Raw genomic sequence first — 21,215 nt, 5'->3', positions numbered from 1 at the left:
ACAAGAAACGGCAGACTCTTCTACACCAACAGCTGATCTCGATCGTTTCCTATAAAGACACCTTTCTGTTGAATACCGTGTAATTGTACTATATGACTTTTATATCAGGTTTACCTCTTCTGTTTTTACGAGTTCATCTCTGGACCTTGGCCACCCATGTCAATTTGTATGGTTTTATCGCAAGACGTATTGAAATTGTATTGTATTTTTCATTCAAAAACAAAAACCTCCGGCGGGACTCGAACCCGCAATCCCCGGCTTAGGAGGCCGGTGCCTTATCCATTGGGCCACGGAGGCATATGTTTCACAGTGATAACTAGATAAATCTTAGATTTTTCTTGTAATTAAGTATACTACATCGATTTTTTAGAAAAAATTACTTTTATTTTAGTAAAGATCAAAAGTAGGAGACGTGTGGAATTGGGACTTACGAATATGAGGTCTATGCCAAGTCCCTGGATATAAACTGCAGACTTAGTGAACCTAGACTCTAGATCTTTTAATTTGTTACAATTCAATGAAATATAATGGATACATACTTTTAGGTTCATGTTGGGACTCGCGAAAAATACAGATGGTTCGTTTTGTAGAGAATATACAAATAAAAATTAAAATGAAATTTAAAGCCTTTTCCCGCCATGAAAAATCCTTTGTTGCTAAGAAAGTTGTCTCCCTTGAAAGTACTCTTTTATGTATTTCCCGATTTTACGTTTGCGATGTAAATCTAGTAATTTTCCGTAACAATGCAATTTTTCAGATTACCAATGATATTTATTTTGAATAATATGATATCTTACAAGTTAATGATAACTCTACAGTATTCAAACTTTTACATTTATGTTAGGAGGTCTCGTAGCAACCGACGCCATATTTGATTACATTAGTTTACAAGATGGCGGCTCCATGTTCGAAATAAGGTGTTGAGTGAGGGATATTCTGTCTCGTGAGTGATAACATACTTTGTCATTCATATATTTTGGTTTGTTGGATACTGTATTTGTTGAGTATATTATACATTGTTAGTATTATATACAAAATCATATATCAACGTGAAAATAACTTCCGTTAGAGTAGAAGAGCACTGTTTTCATTGCCGAGTCTACATAAACACCTTATGATACTGTATACTTTTCACTATGTGTCTTGTTATACCAGCTTCTTTTTATGACACATCGAGGGCATATTCTTTGTTTTTATAGATTGAATTTAACTAAGACAAATGCCTTACTATCCGGCTTTGTATAATAAACAAATCGGCAATAAATGTAAACATAAGGGTGACAGTCATCTTCCTTCAATCCTGAGCATTTCCTTCCAGTACACAGTACAGTAGACTGCATGCACAAATTTCATGACCTACTAGTTAAGGAAAAGAAACAATCAGGGTTGAAAACATGTGGTTATCACATCCGATATTTTTCTCTAAATGGTTTTGATAAAGCGTACATGTTGACATATTGTACAATGAATGTATACTGTCACAAAATTGACTCAATGATTCGATCATGTTTGATTTTTGCTTTAGGCATTTCAACAACACAATGCCGTCCATGATTGAGGTAGGAATGCCAGTAGCCCAGCCTGTGGGCGATCCTACCAAACTAGTACCCGCACAAACCCCTCGTCAAACCAGCACACTAAAAATGAATCACTTTGGTATTGAAGTCGTTGATAGTATTGTTTGGCAAGGTTGGGAACCAGGAAGAGAATACACCAAGAACATAATTCTCAAAAATGTTCATATCAAAACACAGAAAGTCAAATACAAGTGAGTAGAGTTTTTACCTTTGCTTCATTCTAGAAATGTTGACACAATCCCTCAAAAATCTGTCTGATTAAAGTGGCAAAGTCACAGTATAATGATAAAATGACATTATTTATATGACCAGCAACATACTGATTTTATAAAACCAATTTTTAGCTCTTTTTGTTTAACAAGAATGTTGAATACATTGATAACTAAAACTTATTAAAGGAAATGAATGCATGCCCTTAATCTGAAAAATTTGTCACTATATTTCTCATGCTTCTCAAACAGAAATCCCAGCAGTCGTTTTTTCACCACTCTATACCCAAAACCTGTGGTGTTGAGCGCAGGAACAAGCTTCTCTTTGCCAGTTACCTTCAGACCATTGGAGAAGGTCTTGTATGAAGATAAGATTGAGTTTCAGACAAAGGTTTGTCAAATTTATCTGACTTGTTAATAATTATCTATCAACTCATATTCAAATAACTGAAACAGACAATTTTATTTCATCTTTGTGATTGATGTTGAATGTATATACTTAATTTTTATACAGATTGTTTCATAGTTAAAACTCCAATAATTGGAACAGAACAAAAATAAGTGGTGTTTTTATTACAGGATGGAACATTTGAGGTTCCAATACGAGCTGTCCTGCCTGAAGTGGATATTGAAGTGCCATCTTTCTTGGACTTTAGCATGTGCGCTGCTAAGGATATTGTGGAGAGTAACTTTCAAGTCTCCAACACTGGGTAAGATCCATCATCATCTCATTTACAACACTTATCCAGGTATTTTATAATGTCCAACAATATTTATAAATCTTTTGACTGGAGTGTCAGAATAACCCTGAAATAAATCTTATCTCAATGTGTTCTGTGTTTAGATGCTCGCTCAGGAAATTCTGAATATATATTTTATTCTGTACAGAATTTACAAATAGGACTTAGCTATGTTTGAGTAAGAACTGTTGATGTTTCATTGTTATATTTGATATAACACTCCAGATTCATCTTTACTTTACAGAGATCTGGAAACACACGTGCAGTGGAAATGTGGTGACCCATTCACCATCGAACCTGTTAGTGCTATCCTTAAGTCAAACACCTCTAAGTCCTTCAAAGCCACATTTAAACCTGGAGTAAGTTACAAGTGTATTCTAAAAATATATTGCTGCAACATGTTGCTTGCAGAATAACACCTGGCCTGCCTGTCACTTCGGATGAAATTTAATCTATAAAGCAAAGATATGTTTTACATGATTTTCAAAACATTGCTTTTTGTATATGTAACAATAAAACTTCACAGTGAAATAATGTACTCGCAACAACTTTTTGAACCATTTGTTTGAAATATATGTTAGCCATAGGAATATATTTTATAAAAAAGATATTGTATTTGAATGACTCTTTTTGTATTCTCTGTAATAAATAATATCAAACAGCTGACTGTAGGATATTTTACTGTATTGCTAAAACAAAGCTATAGTTCATAGAAAGTCTATTCCTTGTAGAATGCCTGTGTGTACCAAGGTGAAGCTGTTTGTATGTATGGACCTGACCTGAGCCTTGGAAAAGTCACAAAGCTAGAAGGAATTGGTAAGTCATTTCCATTAGAATAGAGTTTAGGTTTGTTGCCTGATTACCTTTGTATGTATGGCCAATGCAGTAAAATTTTAAGAATTTAGATTTTGAATTATTTGTGAACAGGTGGTTTAAAATATTAATGATTTCACGAAAAGCTCTGAAAATACTCTATTGTATCTAAGTAATTTTACTTACATAGATATATAACAAATAGAAAATTACACTTTACAGATGAGTAAGGATAATATCTAAGAGGAAGACTCTCAAAATCTTTATTTTTTTTTTCTTTTTCATTTTCAACAATTTGTTTTGGCAGTACAAACAGATTGTAGTTCATGGTCAGTTATAAATTGCCAAAATCTTTCCTATTACTAAGTGTAACTTCATCTGAAAAATGTCTTACTTTAGGTTTGTAAAGAGATGGTTCGTTTATATTTAATGGGTGTGAATCTTAAAGAATCATTAAAGAAAACATGTTGAGTTATCAACTTCATTTAATCTGGTCGTGTTAATGTCTGAAATTTGATGATAATGCATTGGTTTCCTCGATAAAAACAGGTAAATATCCTCACATCCTGGTGTCAAGTCCAGGAAAGCCTGCAGCAACTTTAACTCAGGAGAACTTAGAGTCAAATGTCCAATTTGGTCCCACTCCTGTAGGCTCGACAACACAAAAGTGGGCGGAGCTTCATAACTTGGCCCCGGTAAGAAACCAAATTTTGTTGACATTGGCACTCTTTTAGGTCTATAAATTATACACATTTTCACTCACACCACATGAAAATATTCTTGATACAAACATGATGAACAATATCATGCCTCCATTCCTTTTATTTAGGTTTATGAAATGTTATACATTGTTTCTTAAACATTACACTCCCAAATCACCGGTTGTTATTTCAAATATCAAAATAACTGAACACCAAGGGCAATGACAATCAGGAAATTCAAATTCTATTTTACTTTGCTCTTTCGTACAACATACTTTGTATTAAATGTTTTGTGAACAAAACAATGTACCACCTTTAAATAATCTATGTTACTTGACTCAGTAATATGCTGCGAGATAGATTTTCTTCATCAATCTTATGCTCAAATGAAAAACACAATTTACATATCAGACACCTAATTTTCATGTTGTTTATAAATGCACAGAAGTGAATTATACATATAACATAATTGATGAATGGTTGTAAATTTGGAGAAGTTAAATAAGACCAGGGGAGAGAAATGTGATTTACAGATTTGTTTCATTGTTGTCTCACAATTCAGGTGAGAGCACCTTACAAGGTTGAACATCCATCCAACACCAGGATAGATACAGTGTTCGATTGTCCTCAGAAAACTGGTATTGTTCCACCTATGGGATCTGTAAAGATTCCGGTAAGTTACCTCTGGTGTACATCAAACATCACATGTTTGGGATTTATATCTCATTGGAACAGAGATTGTGTAAGACCGTTTAAACTTGTATTATGTTTCCTTTTCATACAAGAAATATGTTCTGGACAGTTATTAGGCAGAATGATAGAGAAAAATAATATCTACATAGATAATATTGTCATCAGAACTTTAAACTGTAACTCTAAAAACCAGTTTTTACAAAGGTAGTGATACCAAAGTGTCACCTTGATCTTTATGTATGACAGTCTAAAATTTGCATGATGAATCACATAATGTGATATGGTTGTGTGAGTGTAGTTTAAAACAACTGGAGCTAGAAAGTACAATTAATTTCTTTGAAACAAGCCTTGTAAGGTACTGAACTATTGGGAAATGTGATCTTTCTTTTACAGTTTACCTACAGTCCTAACACAGTTGACACTACCAGCATCGACTATTTCAATGTCGTTGCTATTGGCAACGTCAGTAAGAGTGTCATCAGGTGTAGTGGATCTTCTAAAGGTAAACTTGTGTGTCCTAGAAAATTTCTCATAACGTTATTAAATATTATCTCTGGCTTAAGTCTGTAAGAATTCCATATTTAAATTTCTTTGTTCAAAAATGTTGAATTAAAAATGAATTAATCAGCTTATTACACATTCCTAGGTAGAGTGAGATTGATGACACATTTGTCTTGTACACAAGAATGAATTATACAATTGTGATGTGAATAGGAATAAAGCATGGTATTTGTAAAGTTATATAGAATAGATCACATGTAATTCAGGATTTGTTAAATACACAAGAATTGATGATGCATGTTTAAAGTAAACAAGAAGTGATGACATAATAGTTTACAAGAATGAGAGCATTTTACGAAGATTCATGTAAATTCATGTAAATCTTCAGTTTAAGAAATATGAAAGGGTGTGCAAGGTAGCATACAGCCTTAAAGAGTATTTCACTTGACTGATTATAACAGATGTTTTTTTTCTCATCAGTATCAGGACTACTGATTGTATTATTTGTTCTATAAAAGTTTTTAATCGTTGTTAATTATAGGTCCAACAGTACAGCTCAGCTCCAAGGTAGTGAACTTCATGCAGATTGATATCGGTGAGGTTGGCACAAGAACAGTGGACCTCGTCAACACATCTGATGTTGAGGCAGTTTACCAGGTAATAATTTATTTACAGTAAAACTTGAACACTGCAAAGGGTGTTATTTTTGCACTTTCTTTTAGGGTTGAAAAAATTGTGAAAAATAGATTTTTTGAAAATGAAATTAACAAAGAGAATTATATTTGGTTTTCTGACTTCTTTTTTTGTTTCAGGTGTTTTGTATAGCTGTGTAAAAAAAATTAACTGCTGACATCTTACCAGCATCACATTGCAGTAATACCTTGATGACTTAAAAGTCATGTTATCTCTCTATCGACTTAAGTGACATAAAATCACAGCCGAACAGAAGACAGAATTAGATTCTAAAATTTATGTTGTTTTTTTCATTTTTTTTTCAGTTCATGATTGACTGCAATGAGAGTGTTTTCAAGTTTGAGAAAATATCTGGAGTGTTACGCCCAAACACAAAGTCAACAATCATCCTCAAGTTTCATCCTCAACATCCAATCAACTATCACCGACAAGTCACATGTATGATTCATAACCAGGTAGGTAGTAATTTGGTATCATCTATTCCCTGAGTCAGAACACGATTTGTGATGAGGGTCTTGAATCAGGACATGTATACCAAAAAGTATCAAAATTTTTTTATCTTAAAGAGTTTTAACAGTCTTATTTAAAGATGCTTTTTGTATTTTAGAAATTTAGAAATCAGTTAAGAACTTGTAAATGGACGGTCAGAGATCTTACTTATTTGTCTGACAATTAGACATTGGCTGACAATATATTGCTCTTCTTTTAAACTACAAACTACAAACTTTTTTTGTCCTCTAATAACCTTACCCCCGAGTCAGAAGTAATGTTTTGGTCTCTTTGGCTTATTGTAGAATGGATGTTGTATGTAAGCACTGTAGAAAAGCTGGATTATGATTTTTACTGATTTCTATAATTCAACAGCTCATCTAAATTTTTCTATTTTTGAAGGGACCACTATTCCTTGATCTGTTGGGTACCTGCCATGCTGAAATGGTCAAACCAGCTGTACTTTTGGGCAAGCATTTGGGTTTTTACAAAGCTCATGTACAACGTGGACTTTCTGTCTATCCTCCTGAGGTACTGGAAAAATGACAAGAGTGCTTTAATTTTAACTTACTGTAAAATCATACATTTTCGTGAGACTAAAATTTCATATTTTTCAAAAGAAATTGCTATTTTAATGATACTTAATTGCATATTACTTTTCACAAATTCCAATTTACTTAAATTTTTGTTGATCCACTTGATTCATAAATGTTTATTGTTTTATTAATTTTTCTATTGAATGATTTACAGTACCCATGAAATTTATGAAAATGAGACCCCTCAAAAATTAAGGATTTTACAGTACAAATTTGTTGCCTATACAATGACCAGATACTTTTGTGTTTTTATTGTAATTTACAAATATGTAGTTTGAATTTAAATTAAGATTTACACAAAAATATAATTCAGAGGATGTAGAAAAAAAAATTATACAATATGCTAGTTTATTGTTATTACAAAATCATTAAAATTTACTTTCTTGTTTTCTTTTCATGTTAATACTTTAAATGAATACTTGAATTAAATGTATTTTTTAAATTATATTTATCAGCAACTGAATGATCTAGCAAAGACTGGGAAATTACATCCTGATGAAAATGGAGCTCTGTCGATTTCAGAGGTAAAATTCAGGAAATATGTGTACACTTGAAAAGTTAAAATGTTTGTGTGTCTTTTTTAACACCAAATTAATGTTTTGTTGTTGATTCTTCAGTAGTTTTCAGAGTGGAATGGTGTTTGTATCACAACTAAAGATAAATGGCACTTATAGAAATGTAGATTGTGCACAGAATAATGTTGAAACTTATCACTGTGTCACAGGGGTCTTAGACTAAGTGTAGTTTGAGTGTATTTACCAGTAACAACATGTCTAGATGTTTATCAGATTTAAAACATTTAATCTATGTATCTATATATAGGAATTATGAAATCCAAGTCTTAACATTTACTAAACATGATAACACTGTAATACTGACCTGGATCATTGTGTTGTAATTCTATAATTTTATATTATCCTGTATAACAGGAATTGAACAATGGTATTAGGTGTAAGAAACTCTAGATAGATAAAAGAACAATATGGGGTTTGAAAAAAAATTTCTAAAACCAATACATCACTTATTGAATCAATAATAAGATTCTCAATTTCACATAATACATATTTCAGGAGAAATTTCTTTCCTTTTTTCTCTAATTTCAATTGATAATGACTGCTCTCACACTCCTAGGGAAAAAAGAGAAAGAAAAATTGCTTCAAAAATGATAAAGCTTCTCTCATATTTTAGAAATATTATAACTGATTTCACAGAATCCTGTCACTAGTTTTTGTAATATATTACTTGCAGTAACTGTTTTTCAACTCCAATGTTGATACCTGTATACAGTGTTACCTACACATAGACCCTTCTTTCAGAAATGTACGATACTACATACTGATAAGCTGAATTGTTCCCAAACTTGCTAAGTACATTTTGTATATGGATATATATAGGTACATACTATTTTATTTAGTTACAGAGCCAAAGTTGAACAAAAATCGTTGGCTAGGTACACATAATTACCAAATATACTGTGATACTCTGCTCTCAGATCTCTTACATGTTATAATTGATAGTTTCTAGGAATTCACTATTTCACCAGGAATGCTGTGAATTACACATTTTTGTGATCACTAATACAATTACATCAAGTTTTATTAAACTTAAACTAATATCAAGCATGTTTATAAATAAATATATAACATCAGATTACCTCCCCTTACACAAAATGTCCAAACTTTTAACTGACAAGGGTTTCATTGGTTGTAAATTTGAAGTCAGAAAAATATGTGCCAAATGCTCATCTGATTTGCTTGGTGACTTGATCAGGATACCAACAGATTAATTAAGGGGAGGTAATCTGTGGCAGTGTGTGTAATTAAGGGGAGGTAATCTGTGGCAGTGTGAGTGTATCATTGAATCCCTCACAAGTGTTTGAATTTCTGCTCACGAGTGATTTTTTTTATCTAACACATCTTTCTTTCATTTTCATGACCCTCCTCCATTTTCTCACTTGCTCAGGATTGGCCTGTGAAAATCATAATTCCAGATGGGGTAAAGAATTTTGTCAATTCTGGACTTACAAATTTCTTGAAATTCAGTTTTGAGTTCAATTTGAGTACCAAAGAATTTCTTGGAATTCAATTGCTTTTTAATTGTTTTTGTCAGCTTATGAATGTTACTTAAGAGAATGGTATCTTTTGTTAAATCATTTAATATTTGAAATTTGTAAGTCTAATTGGTGTTGAATGATTTTAAGCGGAGTAAACCTGTAGAGTACATGTAATTTCTAAAGCCTGGCTGAACCACTTTGACTATAAAATGTAGTTAGTTATTTATAGTAAATAGTTTCTCCTCTTCGTTGTGTACCTGGTCGACTGTTCCAACAATAAGCCCGGGCCTGGTAATGACATAATCATTTCCTTTGGAAGTTCAGTTAAAATACCAACAAACGTTATTTCCATTTTCTGTAATTTAGTCCGCTATGTATTTTTGACGTAGTGATTACATGTTGATCTGGGGTTATTACAATTTATATGTTTGCATTGTAGGCCAACCTGCTAGTGTAGAATTCATTTTACCAGGCATCATTATGATAAAGAAATAGCTGTCCTTGTTTTATTGAATTTCAATTCATTTTTGTTCAGAAAATATATTAAGAAACATAGTAGGAAATTTAGAAATTAAAATTTGCAAGCCAAGAATATTATGTTTTTTTGTCTTGATGAAATATGTAGATATATATGTAGATATATGTATATATTTGTATGTATAACGTTTTAGATATTTTATATGGTATAACAATAATAAATCACCATTAAAGCTATAATTAGCAGTGATAAAGGCAGTCCAATACCAATATCACAAAAAGTCACATTTCACCATTAAATAAGTGAATTGTTTACGAAGGAATGATATTCTGGATCAGACTGTATTTTTTGTGTGTAATACTTTTTCCTTATTTCAATAGGATGTGTATATGTCCTTGTTCTGTAGAAATGTCTAGGTCTTCAACCTTAAATCTTCTCTATAATATTTTGGAAATAATTGCCTCATTCACACCATGTGAAACTACTAACTGTTATCTGATATGTTACCATAGTTACTGATAAAATCACATACAATTCACCCCATGTGAAACTACTAACTGTTATCTGATATGTTACCATAGTTACTGATAAAATCACATACAATTCACCCCATGTGAAACTACTAACTGTTATCTGATATGTTACCATAGTTACTGATAAAATCACATACAATTCACCCCATGTGAAACTACTAACTGTTATCTGATATGTTACCATAGTTACTGATAAAATCACATACAATTCACCCCATGTGAAACTACTAACTGTTATCTGATATGTTACCATAGTTACTGATAAAATCACATACAATTCACCCCATGTGAAACTGCTAACTGTTATCTGATATGTTACCATAGTTACTGATAAAATCACATACAATGTATTATCTTTTCTAACAAAACTATGTAACGTAAAATTTTGATGAGAGGGATATTATTTTAGAAATAATATTTTTAAAAGATCATCGGAAACTAAGTTAATGTGTAAAGTTATGAACTGTATTGATTTTACAGACAAGTGTGGTGCTTTATTTCCTGTCTATAAGAGTATTAGAAAATATTTTTTATAAGCTTGGCACTGTTATTTCTGTGGTCTATATAAATCCGTGATATAATTGACAGGGAGAGTCGGTGGACAAAACCGTGACTGTACCAGAAGAACTTCCCGTCATGGACCAGTATTTTAATGATGGTTACCATAGCGACGTGGTGGTGAGTTTTAAATACTATGTAATCGTTTTTATGGTATAAAGTAAATTTTGATTTTGGAAGAAAATTCTTTCAGGAGTGTATTGACTTTGTGTTTTAGATATAAATGTAGATATCTGTTGTTCTGTCTGGCACAGTCCTAGTAAACAGGATGTCAGTCAGAATACTGTATACATAAAGTCAGCGTTAAGCCTATCTGAAGTACCTCAGTCACACAGTATTTTTATGTCACTTCCCATGTTTTATATTCAATAAATCTTTAATGTTTATTGTCTTTCGTTATTCCAGCAATTCGTACCCCATATTAGCATGGACATAAACAACGTTGACTTTGGAAAATGTCAGAACATTCGACTGGTAGAAGACAAGGTAAGGACTACTACCACATACAACATGTTTGTGATCTTTATATCAAATCAATATTATAACAGACAATATAAACATTTAATTCACTTTGTAATTGTTGTATCTGGTGGTTTTGTGGGATTTTTTAAAAGAATTTTAGACAACATCTTGGTCCTCTGTTCTGGCTTCTGTCATTTTGTAGAATTTTTCATCCAAGTCTTTACGTTCAATACCAGAATCCTATGAAACTGATCTAAACCTAAAACCTAGGAAGTCTGGAGAAGATTTAAAGCTAGGGACCCACTTTTCTAAACCTGTAGATTTAGTGTAAATATTCTGTGTACAATATCAACACAGCCCATCATTATATCATTCAGACATTTATTCTAATCATTTCTTTTATGGTTGCTGTTTTCCTGGTGTTTACAAATTCTGCAGTCAACCTTATAAATTACCTATGACATATACATGTATTGATCTCGAACATTTTGTCCTTTTGATTAAATCTACTCTTATTCCACATTGTTGTTTCTGTTAATAGATTGTAGTTTGAATCATGGACTTTGATAGATTAATGACTTTTGTTTTGTTATCAAACAGCTCCTGAATGTTACAAATCACACCCATGGTAAAGTCACTGTCCAGTGGATTGGGGGTAAGTTGACATCACAAATCATATCTATGTTATATAACACTACATATTGGTATGGAAAATTTAAAAGATATTTCTCGTGATATCATTGACCTGAAAAAACTCAGATCACCTCAGATAAGATCTTATATAAATGGAAAATATAGAAATAGCTTCATGATATGTGTATGTTTTCTTTTTGTAAATAATTGAAGAAAATGTTTTACCAAACATTATTGTAGAATTTTATATAAACTATACATCAGGAAAACAGTCATAGCTATGTGTCTGATTAAAATTCTGATTAAAATGCTAAAATTAAAGAAAACCATAGAACAATATATAAGTTCATTGATTTTGTTGATACAACTGTGATACAGGAAGATTTAGATGTTAGTCTTTCAGTTACTAAACAGAAAATAACAGGATTTGAAAAAAATACCTTGAAATTTACATTTATCCTGTGTATTGAGTTGTTATGAAAGTGACTAAAAGACCCATGGTGTTTCAGGTTCAGATAGGACTTTCTATGTGACACCATCTGTGATGGACATTCCTCCCCTGAAATCCTGTGCATTCCAAGTGTCCTTCAAGCCTGTAAGTGCCTTTCTACTGTATAATTGTATGTTAATGTACTGGCAGTCAGCTTCTGGCAGAAGAATATATATGTATACAAACACAGCAAAAAGCTAATTTGAAAAGCAAACAATGCTTGTTAGTGAAAATTCACTTCATGGAAAACTGAAGATTGTAACAATTTTAAAGGTTCACAATATTATTTGCAGTGACTGTTTATGTAATTCTAAGGCTAAAAATAATTATCAAAATGTGGGAAAGATATTAAAACAAGGAGAAAACGATTAAATTTTATCAGTCTGATATACAATTGATGTAATACTTATGTTATCATTGGTTTTTAATCCTACAGAATGCCCCTAACCAGTTTTATGGCGCGGAGTTAGAATGTTATACTTACTACAAGAGTCTGAGAGACTACCGTTTGGTGGAGGATACAACACATTGTCCTCCATGGTGCTCCACTCTCACCTGTACAGGTAAATTTTACTTTACACTCTCACCTGTACAGGTAAGCTAACTTCTCACATTGACAAGTAGATCTGACTTTACACTCTCACCTGGAGAAGTAAATTTGTTCTTTACTTTCTCACCTGTAAAGATAAATTAACTTTACAATCTCACCTGTACAGGTAAGCTAGACTTCTAACCTGGACAAGTAAATTAACTTTTCACTCTCACCTGGACAAGTAAATTAACTTTACACTCTCACCTGTACATGTAAATGACTGGTTTCAACATCTTTGAAATGACAATAGCCAAGCTTGTCAAAGGGCACAAAATTTGATGATTTCCTTGTTTCATGTTTTTACATCGTCAAAAATATACTGCGATGTGATTCCTGTTAGAAACAATATAATCAATGATAAAGATGATTCTACAATGAGATATGAGGTTGTGACATTATTGTTGTTTTTATAGGTCATACATTCCAGCCAAATAATGAAACATTCCTGCCACGTTTGAATCTGGATGTACAGCGCCTTACATTCCCTGCTGTGAACACAAAAGAATCCACATATCGCACTCTCCTCCTCACAAACAATGGCACCACTCCTATATTCTATGATGTGGAGAAAGATCCAACCTGGTAAGTCATTAGAAGTCATTAGAAGTTTACATTTTAGCAACATTTTGTAACACATTATTTGATTTATTTTTATCCTTTTAGTGTTTAAATGTTTTCATGAGAAACATCATAATATTTTACTAATCCCAACTTAGTTAAAATCACAAACACTTAATTTGGTCGTTGAACAATGTTTTTGTATGGAGTTTTTTCTGAAAATATTTTGGGAGTTCAGATTTTTGTTGTGATGCAAACATTTCATTACAACACGTACCTGTTTATTTTTGGACAGTGTGTATAATTACAACACGCACCTGTTTATTTTTGGACAGTGTTTATGCTGTGAAGCCCGCCAAAGCATTACTGAAGGGCGAGCATCAGATCTTTGTAGTGAAGATCACACCACCGGAAGTGAAGACCTATAAACATGCCCTTAACTTTAAACTTAATGACAATGAAAAATACAACAAGGTAAAAAAAGTTTTGTCAGTGTGCCCTCATTTCTCTTATCTCTTCATATCATATTTTAAGATGGTAAAATTGATTTGATTTTCTGCTTGATGGTTGTTCTTATTATACATGAATAGTTCAGAATTTTTACCTGCCTTAACATTATAAGAAAATGTTCTGATATAAAAAACCCAATTGTAGTTTTCTCTTTTTCCCTGTTGGAGACTCTGTAGTTTAACTGTAACTTTTGTCCCTACAGTCTATCCAGCTGTGAGACTCTGTAGTTTAACTGTAACTTTTGTCCCTACAGTCTATCCAGCTGTGAGACTCTGTAGTTTAACTGTAACTTTTGTCCCTACAGTCTATCCAGCTGTGAGACTGTAGTTTAACTGTAACTTTTGTCCCTACATTCTGTCCAGCTGTGAGACTCTGTAGTTTAACTGTAACTTTTGTCCCTACAGTCTATCCAGCTGTGAGACTGTGTAGTTTAACTGTAACTTTTGTACCTACAGTCTATCCAGCTGTGAGACTGTGTAGTGTAACTGTAACTTTTGTCCCTACAGTCTATCCAGCTGTGAGACTCTGTAGTTTAACTGTAACTTTTGTCCCTACAGTCTATCCAGCTGTGAGACTGTGTAGTTTAACTGTAACTTTTGTCCCTACAGTCTATCCAGCTGTGAGACTCTGTAGTTTAACTGTAACTTTTGTCCCTACAGTCTATCCAGCTGTGAGACTCTGTAGTTTAACTGTAACTTTTGTCTCTATAGTCTATCCAGCTGTGGGGATCTGTAGTTTAACTGTAACTTTTGTCCCTACAGTCTATCCAGCTGTGATGATCTGTAGTTTAACTGTCCCTACAGTCTATCCAGCTGTGGGGATCTGTAGTTTAACTGTAACTTTTGTCTCTACAGTCTATCCAGCTGTGAGACTGTGTAGTTTAACTGTAACTTTTGTCCCTACAGTCTATCCAGCTGTGGGTATCTGTAGTTTAACTGTCCCTACAGTCTATCCAGCTGTGGGGATCTGTAGTTTAACTGTAACTTTTGTCTCTACAGTCTATCCAGCTGTGATGATCTGTAGTTTAACTGTAACTTTTGTCCCTACAGTCTATCCAGCTGTGGGGATCTGTAGTTTAACTGTAACTTTTGTCCCTACAGTCTATCCAGCTGTGAGACTGTGTAGTTTAACTGTAACTTTTGTCCCTACAGTCTATCCAGCTGTGAGACTGTGTAGTTTAACTGTAACTTTTGTCCCTACAGTCTATCCAGCTGTGAGACTCTGTAGTTTAACTGTAAATTTTGTCTCTACAGTCTTTCCAGCTGTGAGACTGTGTAGTTTAACTGTAACTTTTGTCCCTACAGTCTATCCAGCTGTGAGACTCTGTAGTTTAACTGTAAATTTTGTCCCTACAGTCTTTCCAGCTGTGAGACTGTGTAGTTTAACTGTAACTTTTGTCCCTACAGTCTATCCAGCTGTGAGACTGTGTAGTGTAACTGTAACTTTTGTCCCTACAGTCTATCCAGCTGTGATGATCTGTAGTTTAACTGTAACTTTTGTCCCCACAGTCTATCCAGCTGTGGGGATCTGTAGTTTAACTGTCCCTACAGTCTATCCAGCTGTGGGGATCTGTAGTTTAACTGTAACTTTTGTCCCTACAGTCTATCCAGCTGTGAGACTGTGTAGTTTAACTGTGTAGTTTAACTGTGTAGTTTAACTGTAACTTTTGTCCCTACAGTCTATCCAGCTGTGATGATCTGTAGTTTAACTGTAACTTTTGTCCCTACAGTCTATCCAGCTGTGATGATCTGTAGTTTAACTGTAACTTTTGTCCCTACAGTCTATCCAGCTGTGGGGATCTGTAGTTTAACTGTAACTTTTGTCCCTACAGTCTATCCAGCTGTGAGACTCTGTAGTTTAACTGTAACTTTTGTCCCTACAGTCTATCCAGCTGTGAGACTGTGTAGTTTAACTGTAACTTTTGTCCCTACTGTCTATCCAGCTGTGAGACTCTGTAGTTTAACTGTAACTTTTGTCCCTACAGTCTATCCAGCTGTGAGACTGTGTAGTTTAACTGTAACTTTTGTCCCTACAGTCTATCCAGCTGTGGGGATCTGTACTTTAACTGTAACTTTTGTCCCTACAGTCTATCCAGCTGTGGGGATCTGCTGAAGCTCCTCTTGTTCTCCTGGATACAGAAGGAAACATGTTCTTCAAACAAACCTGTATCGGAACTGCATCATGTAAATCTTACACAATTAAGAACCTGTCCCGTATTCCTCTCAGGTAAGATATAGTTACTCAGGTAAGACTGTTACCTATGTAAGATGCTGTTACTATGGTAACATATAGTTACTTAGGTAAGTCTGTTAGTTATGTAAGATGTTGTTACTATGGTAACATATAGTTACTCAGGTAAGACTGTTACTTATGTAAGATGTTGTTACTATGGTAACATATAGTTACTCAGGTAAGTCTGTTAGTTATATAAGATGTTGTTACTATGGTAACATATAGTTACTCAGGTAAGACTGTTAGTTTTGTAAGATGTTGTTACTATGGTAACATATAGTTACTCCGGTAAGGTACAGTTACACACTAGATAAGATATGATTACTGTTTTGAATTTTTTTGCTCAGTGATCACGTAGTGCCTTCTGGTAGGGAGGAGTTTTCTATTTTAATATTGTTACTATGAAAGGAATGTAAGCATTTCCAGTGTATATCTCAAACACCCTTTTTCAATGATTCCATCAAACTTCTTACACGCATCAATCAAATGGTGAAGTGATGTTTTCTGCTGAAGCTTTCAGTTTTGATATTTCTTTGTTAATCACAGAAAAAGATGTCAAATTCACTTATTCCATCATTTCCAGAACATATCTACTAAACTGTGTAAAATAACTTCATTAGTAAGATTTTTAATCACCACTTCTGTTCCATCCTATATACTGTTTCTTACCTTTAAACAATCTGTTAATGATACCAGTGAGATATCACCACACTGACTGGGCTTCCTTAGTAGGGGATCTTGTAAGTCATTTTACATTATAAATTTAGTTGTTTGTTTGGTAATAACCTGCTGTGTGATTTACAGGTATGAGTGGCATTTAAAACACGCTGACAGAAAACTCCTGACAGTAACACCTGACAGAGGGATTATACAGCCAAATGAAACTCAGGTATGTTACTCAATGTTGGTGAGCATTATCATTATGTTACTCAATGTTGGTGAGCATTATCATTATGTAACTCAATGATACTCAATATGTGACAACATATAAGGAATGTATGTGTCACTCACTGAAAACTCAGGTATGTTACTCAATATTAGTGACCATCTCATTGAAACTCAAATATGTGACACCATGTACAGAATAACATTTATTTGTCACCCACTAAACACTCAGATAAACACTCAAACAAGAAGAATTTCTTTTAACGAAACTATATATTTTTAACTTTGATAGAAAAATACATTTTGATCGTTAACAACAAATTTATATGAACAATGAAAATTTGAATATGAAATAAGGAATAAACAGAGACATTTCTTTATTTAGTGTCAGAAATGGTCGTTTGTTCCTGATGCTGAGAAGAAGTTTGTGATGAAGCCCTCTCTTATCGTGTGGGGTCAGGGATTCAGTAGTAGCTCGTCTGGGGGAAAGAAGAAGCAGTTTGCTGTACGTGCTGTAGGGGAAGGAACCTTGGGTGATATCAAGGTAAATGGACTTTACAGAATGAAGAGAGTACACACAACTGAACATCATTAACTCAGACTCTTGTAGCTTGAAAACCCTGTTTAATTTAATTATTTCATCAGTCCCAGCCAAACTTCACACTAAATATTCTAACTTACTTCAAATACTCAGAAAACTTGAAGTTTTCCCACAGTTCCGTCAACTTTGAGATAACAGTTCTTCAATCTTAATGTTTGCTGAATCTGAAAAGGCTTTTTTTCATCAAATCTAAATCTGTCCAATCTGGACATTTGAACTCTTGTGGTCAGAAACTTGGAAAATTCTGTTAGACAAAAGTGAACTAGGAGACCAGTCAGAGTGTTACATTTAATAAACCAAAGCTGTGATGTTTTTGGTGATCAATTAAATCTCTGTGATGTTTTTGGTAAATTATCAAGGCTGTGTGATGTTTTTGGTGAATTATCAAAGCTGTGTGATGTTTTTGGTGAATTATCAAAACTGTGTGATGTTTTTGGTGAATTATCAAGGCTGTGTGATGTTTATGGTGAATTATCAAGGCTGTGTGATGTTTTTGGTGAATTATCAAAACTGTGTGATGTTTTTGGTGAATTATCAAGGCTGTGTGATGTTTTTGGTGAATTATCAAGGCTGTGTGATTTTTTGGTGAATTATCAAGGCTGTGTGATGCTTATGGTGAATTATCAAGGCTGTGTGATGTTTTTGGTGAATTATCAAAGCTGTGTGATGTTTTTGGTGAATTATCAAGGCTGTGTGATGTTTTTGGTGAATTATCAAGGCTGTGTGATGTTTTTGGTGAATTATCAAGGCTGTTTGATGTTTTTGGTGAATTATCAAGGCTGTGTGATGTTTTTGGTGAATTATCAAGGCTGTGTGATGTTTATGGTGAATTATCAAGGCTGTGTGATGTTTTTGGTAAATTATCAAGGCTGTGTGATGTTTTTGGTGAATTATCAAGGCTGTGTGATGTTTATGGTGAATTATCAAAGCTGTGTGATGTTTATGGTGAATTATCAAAACTGTGTGATGTTTATGGTGAATTATCAAGGCTGTGTGATGTTTATGGTGAATAATCAAAGCTGTGTGATGTTTTTGATGATCAGTCAAAGCTGTGTGATGTTTTTGATGATCAGTCAAAGCTGTGTGATGTTTATAGTGATCAGTGATAAAGTGTTTCCTTACATGAACCCTGATTTTTATTTCTCCAGGCAGAGCAAGCTTACCTTGACTTTGGAGATGTTGTGGTCGGGAGTTCGGCCTCCAAGACCATCGTCATCACCAATGACAGTTCTTGTTCCCTTCATTACAAGCTTTTTATTGACCAAACTTTGGATGGACCTTATCCTGAGGAGGTGACACGCGATGACAAAATCGGTAAGAACACATTTTCCTTTGTTCCATAGTTCACTGGTGTTAGTTCTGTGTCATTTAAGATACATCATGATATATGTATCATGATATGTTTAATACCCAACACTAATCAGGTTTCCCACTTTTCAGCTCTGATACTCGAAAAGACTGAGGGTATCTTGCCAGCAAGATCCAAACAGACCATCATGGCGTCCGTGTGTCCGGTTCGGAGGTCAACCTACCAATTTGCCATCTCCTATCAATTAATTACACCTGAGGGTAAGAGATTTCATCAGACTTTGTCGATAGTTTGATAAAAGCTGCTGAAGTATATCTTATCATTGCCAGATTTGACAAAAAATTTCCTTCTATTTCAAAAAGAAAATTATATGTTGACAATATCTATAAAGTATCTTTTGTGTTGTAGGTACAATTACCCACAATGCAGCAAAAGAGCCACAACATCTGTGTCATGTGCTGACAACAGGAGTTTTCCCATTCATGTGTGTCACTGATGCACGCTGTTATGGTAGTGCTATTGGCATCAGTAAAAAACAATTGTGGGGTTTATTTTCACTGGACAAGTAAGTATTGAAACTGTGTGTTTTTTTTATGATCATGATGAAACACATAAGAGAAGAGTTTGTTGGTCAACCAGTTGATTATCTGATGTTACTGTGCTCGCTACCTCTCATGAGTTTCTCTCTGGGTAAACCCCAAATATTGTTGGAGTACGGGAAACTGATATTCTGATGGTTTTACATTAAAATGAAAACAGGGTAATATCTATCTGAATCTCATAAAACTTAATTCTGTAATCAGAACGAGGGTGATGTTCTATAAATTCTGTTAGATCTCTGATTAGGTAGCGGATCTCATGATTCCATTCACACAAAAATATTGAGTAGCTCCACCAAAAAGTGAAAACATTCTGACTTTTCAATTATTGAAAGTAATGCAATTTGCTGTTATATATGACGCTGGTCTCCAATTTAATTTTTTTTTAGTTTGAATGTCAGTCTGGACTCGGATCCCTCTTCAGAAGAATTAAGATACAGTGTGGCAACCAGACACAGGTATTTAGTTGAATTTTCTTTTAAGGAAAAAGATTAATGAACTTTTGTTGATTAGCTTGTGTTTGTGTGTTTCATAATTTCTCATGGATAATTTTGTATGGTTGACTTTATTATGATGAAGAAAATTTTAAACAAGATTTCTCATTTTCACATATTTGATTGCTTTGTGTTCTGTTATTTGATGTTTTTGTTATGTTTTGTTTCAGCCATAGTCGTCGTCCTCCAGTCTACACCAGGGCTATCCTTGACTTCAACTTCAGCTCCGCTCCACTCAACAGTGACCCTTGTATTGTGAATTTGATGTTCGAGAACTCTGGCACTGTCGCTACTGAGTGGTAAGTTATACAAATTAATTACATATAAATTTGAAATTAAGAAAATAAAATTATCACTGCTTTTTCAAATTTCACATCTATCTACATCAATTAAGTCATCATAAAAACCAGAATTTACTCCAAAAGATTTTAATGTTTATATAACGGACATGATCTGGTCTGTTACTAGGGCTTTCCTGTTCCCTGCTGACCTTCAACTGGAGCTAGAGTACTGGGCAGAGACTGGAGAGTTTGATGAAGATGAACTCCACGAGGTCAGTACTAGGTCAAGGTCACTAGTAAATAAAGTTGTTACATGTATAAGGATTTTAAATTATTTTTTATCAGTATTAAGTAAACATTTTTAAAATCTCAAAGTTGTTACCTGTATATATAAATTGTATTCACTGTTTGTTTACATAGAAATATCACAAAGATGATTTTGTTCCAAGTTGTTTCTATGAATTAAAGGAGTTCTTTTGAAATACCTGAATAGATTTCTTCCCCAAATTTTGGAAACTACATATACTGCTTTCATTGGTACTTCAACTTTCTGTTGCTAAAATCCGTCTTCACTGTCTGTCTAACATGGGCAGCAAAGAGATTGATGTTGTCCTAAATAGAGACTGATTATGTAGTAGTATCAATATGTTTGTTTACACATTCAGATGAAGGTGATGGACAACAAGCTATTCACAATTGAACCTAAAACTGGCAAGTTGGCTCCTGGAGAATGCAAAACTGTCACCCTTACATACAAACACACCATGGCGGGTACAGATCGACTCCCAGTCCTACTGAAGCTGGCTCGTGGACGGGAAATCTTGGTTAGTTCTTTACAGTATCTGTTTCATTCTTGCAGCATTTTCTTCTTAACATAATTTATATTTTGTAAAAAAAAAATAATTACTGAAGACATTTAAAGAAATGTATTGATG

At 33.7% G+C, this 21,215-nt stretch overlaps 1 protein-coding gene and 1 non-coding gene across 2 annotated transcripts in view; one reads left to right on the top strand and one right to left on the bottom strand.

Moving 5' to 3' along the window:
- Nucleotides 1-224: 224 nt before the first annotated feature.
- Trnar-ccu (transfer RNA arginine (anticodon CCU)) lies at nucleotides 225-297 on the bottom strand. Its single transcript has one exon. It is a non-coding gene; the product is annotated as a tRNA-Arg (tRNA).
- A 1,244-nt stretch (nucleotides 298-1,541) lies between these two features.
- The window catches only part of LOC132561704 (cilia- and flagella-associated protein 65-like), a 31,224-nt gene continuing 11,550 nt past the window's right edge, over nucleotides 1,542-21,215 (top strand). Inside the window, exons 1-30 of the mRNA XM_060226402.1 lie at nucleotides 1,542-1,768; nucleotides 2,039-2,177; nucleotides 2,366-2,496; nucleotides 2,771-2,885; nucleotides 3,258-3,342; nucleotides 3,889-4,034; nucleotides 4,603-4,713; nucleotides 5,127-5,235; nucleotides 5,776-5,891; nucleotides 6,233-6,382; nucleotides 6,819-6,947; nucleotides 7,468-7,554; nucleotides 8,975-9,019; nucleotides 10,665-10,754; nucleotides 11,040-11,120; nucleotides 11,697-11,751; nucleotides 12,239-12,324; nucleotides 12,656-12,782; nucleotides 13,225-13,393; nucleotides 13,705-13,843; nucleotides 15,966-16,105; nucleotides 16,916-17,000; nucleotides 17,382-17,540; nucleotides 18,746-18,911; nucleotides 19,038-19,166; nucleotides 19,315-19,471; nucleotides 19,895-19,963; nucleotides 20,170-20,298; nucleotides 20,468-20,552; nucleotides 20,946-21,104. Of these exons, the coding sequence (XP_060082385.1) occupies nucleotides 1,542-1,768; nucleotides 2,039-2,177; nucleotides 2,366-2,496; nucleotides 2,771-2,885; nucleotides 3,258-3,342; nucleotides 3,889-4,034; nucleotides 4,603-4,713; nucleotides 5,127-5,235; nucleotides 5,776-5,891; nucleotides 6,233-6,382; nucleotides 6,819-6,947; nucleotides 7,468-7,554; nucleotides 8,975-9,019; nucleotides 10,665-10,754; nucleotides 11,040-11,120; nucleotides 11,697-11,751; nucleotides 12,239-12,324; nucleotides 12,656-12,782; nucleotides 13,225-13,393; nucleotides 13,705-13,843; nucleotides 15,966-16,105; nucleotides 16,916-17,000; nucleotides 17,382-17,540; nucleotides 18,746-18,911; nucleotides 19,038-19,166; nucleotides 19,315-19,471; nucleotides 19,895-19,963; nucleotides 20,170-20,298; nucleotides 20,468-20,552; nucleotides 20,946-21,104 (3,615 nt within the window). The remainder of the gene's footprint in view (nucleotides 1,769-2,038; nucleotides 2,178-2,365; nucleotides 2,497-2,770; nucleotides 2,886-3,257; nucleotides 3,343-3,888; nucleotides 4,035-4,602; nucleotides 4,714-5,126; nucleotides 5,236-5,775; nucleotides 5,892-6,232; nucleotides 6,383-6,818; nucleotides 6,948-7,467; nucleotides 7,555-8,974; nucleotides 9,020-10,664; nucleotides 10,755-11,039; nucleotides 11,121-11,696; nucleotides 11,752-12,238; nucleotides 12,325-12,655; nucleotides 12,783-13,224; nucleotides 13,394-13,704; nucleotides 13,844-15,965; nucleotides 16,106-16,915; nucleotides 17,001-17,381; nucleotides 17,541-18,745; nucleotides 18,912-19,037; nucleotides 19,167-19,314; nucleotides 19,472-19,894; nucleotides 19,964-20,169; nucleotides 20,299-20,467; nucleotides 20,553-20,945; nucleotides 21,105-21,215) is intronic.

This window comes from Ylistrum balloti, unplaced genomic scaffold (genome assembly GCF_031769215.1).
Source record: "Ylistrum balloti isolate Yb309-2 unplaced genomic scaffold, AGI_CSIRO_Ybal_v1 Utg371268, whole genome shotgun sequence".
Taxonomy (NCBI): Eukaryota; Metazoa; Mollusca; class Bivalvia; order Pectinida; family Pectinidae; genus Ylistrum; species Ylistrum balloti.
The sequence above is the reverse complement of the archived record's forward strand: the minus strand, read 5'-3'. Positions and strand labels throughout refer to the sequence as shown.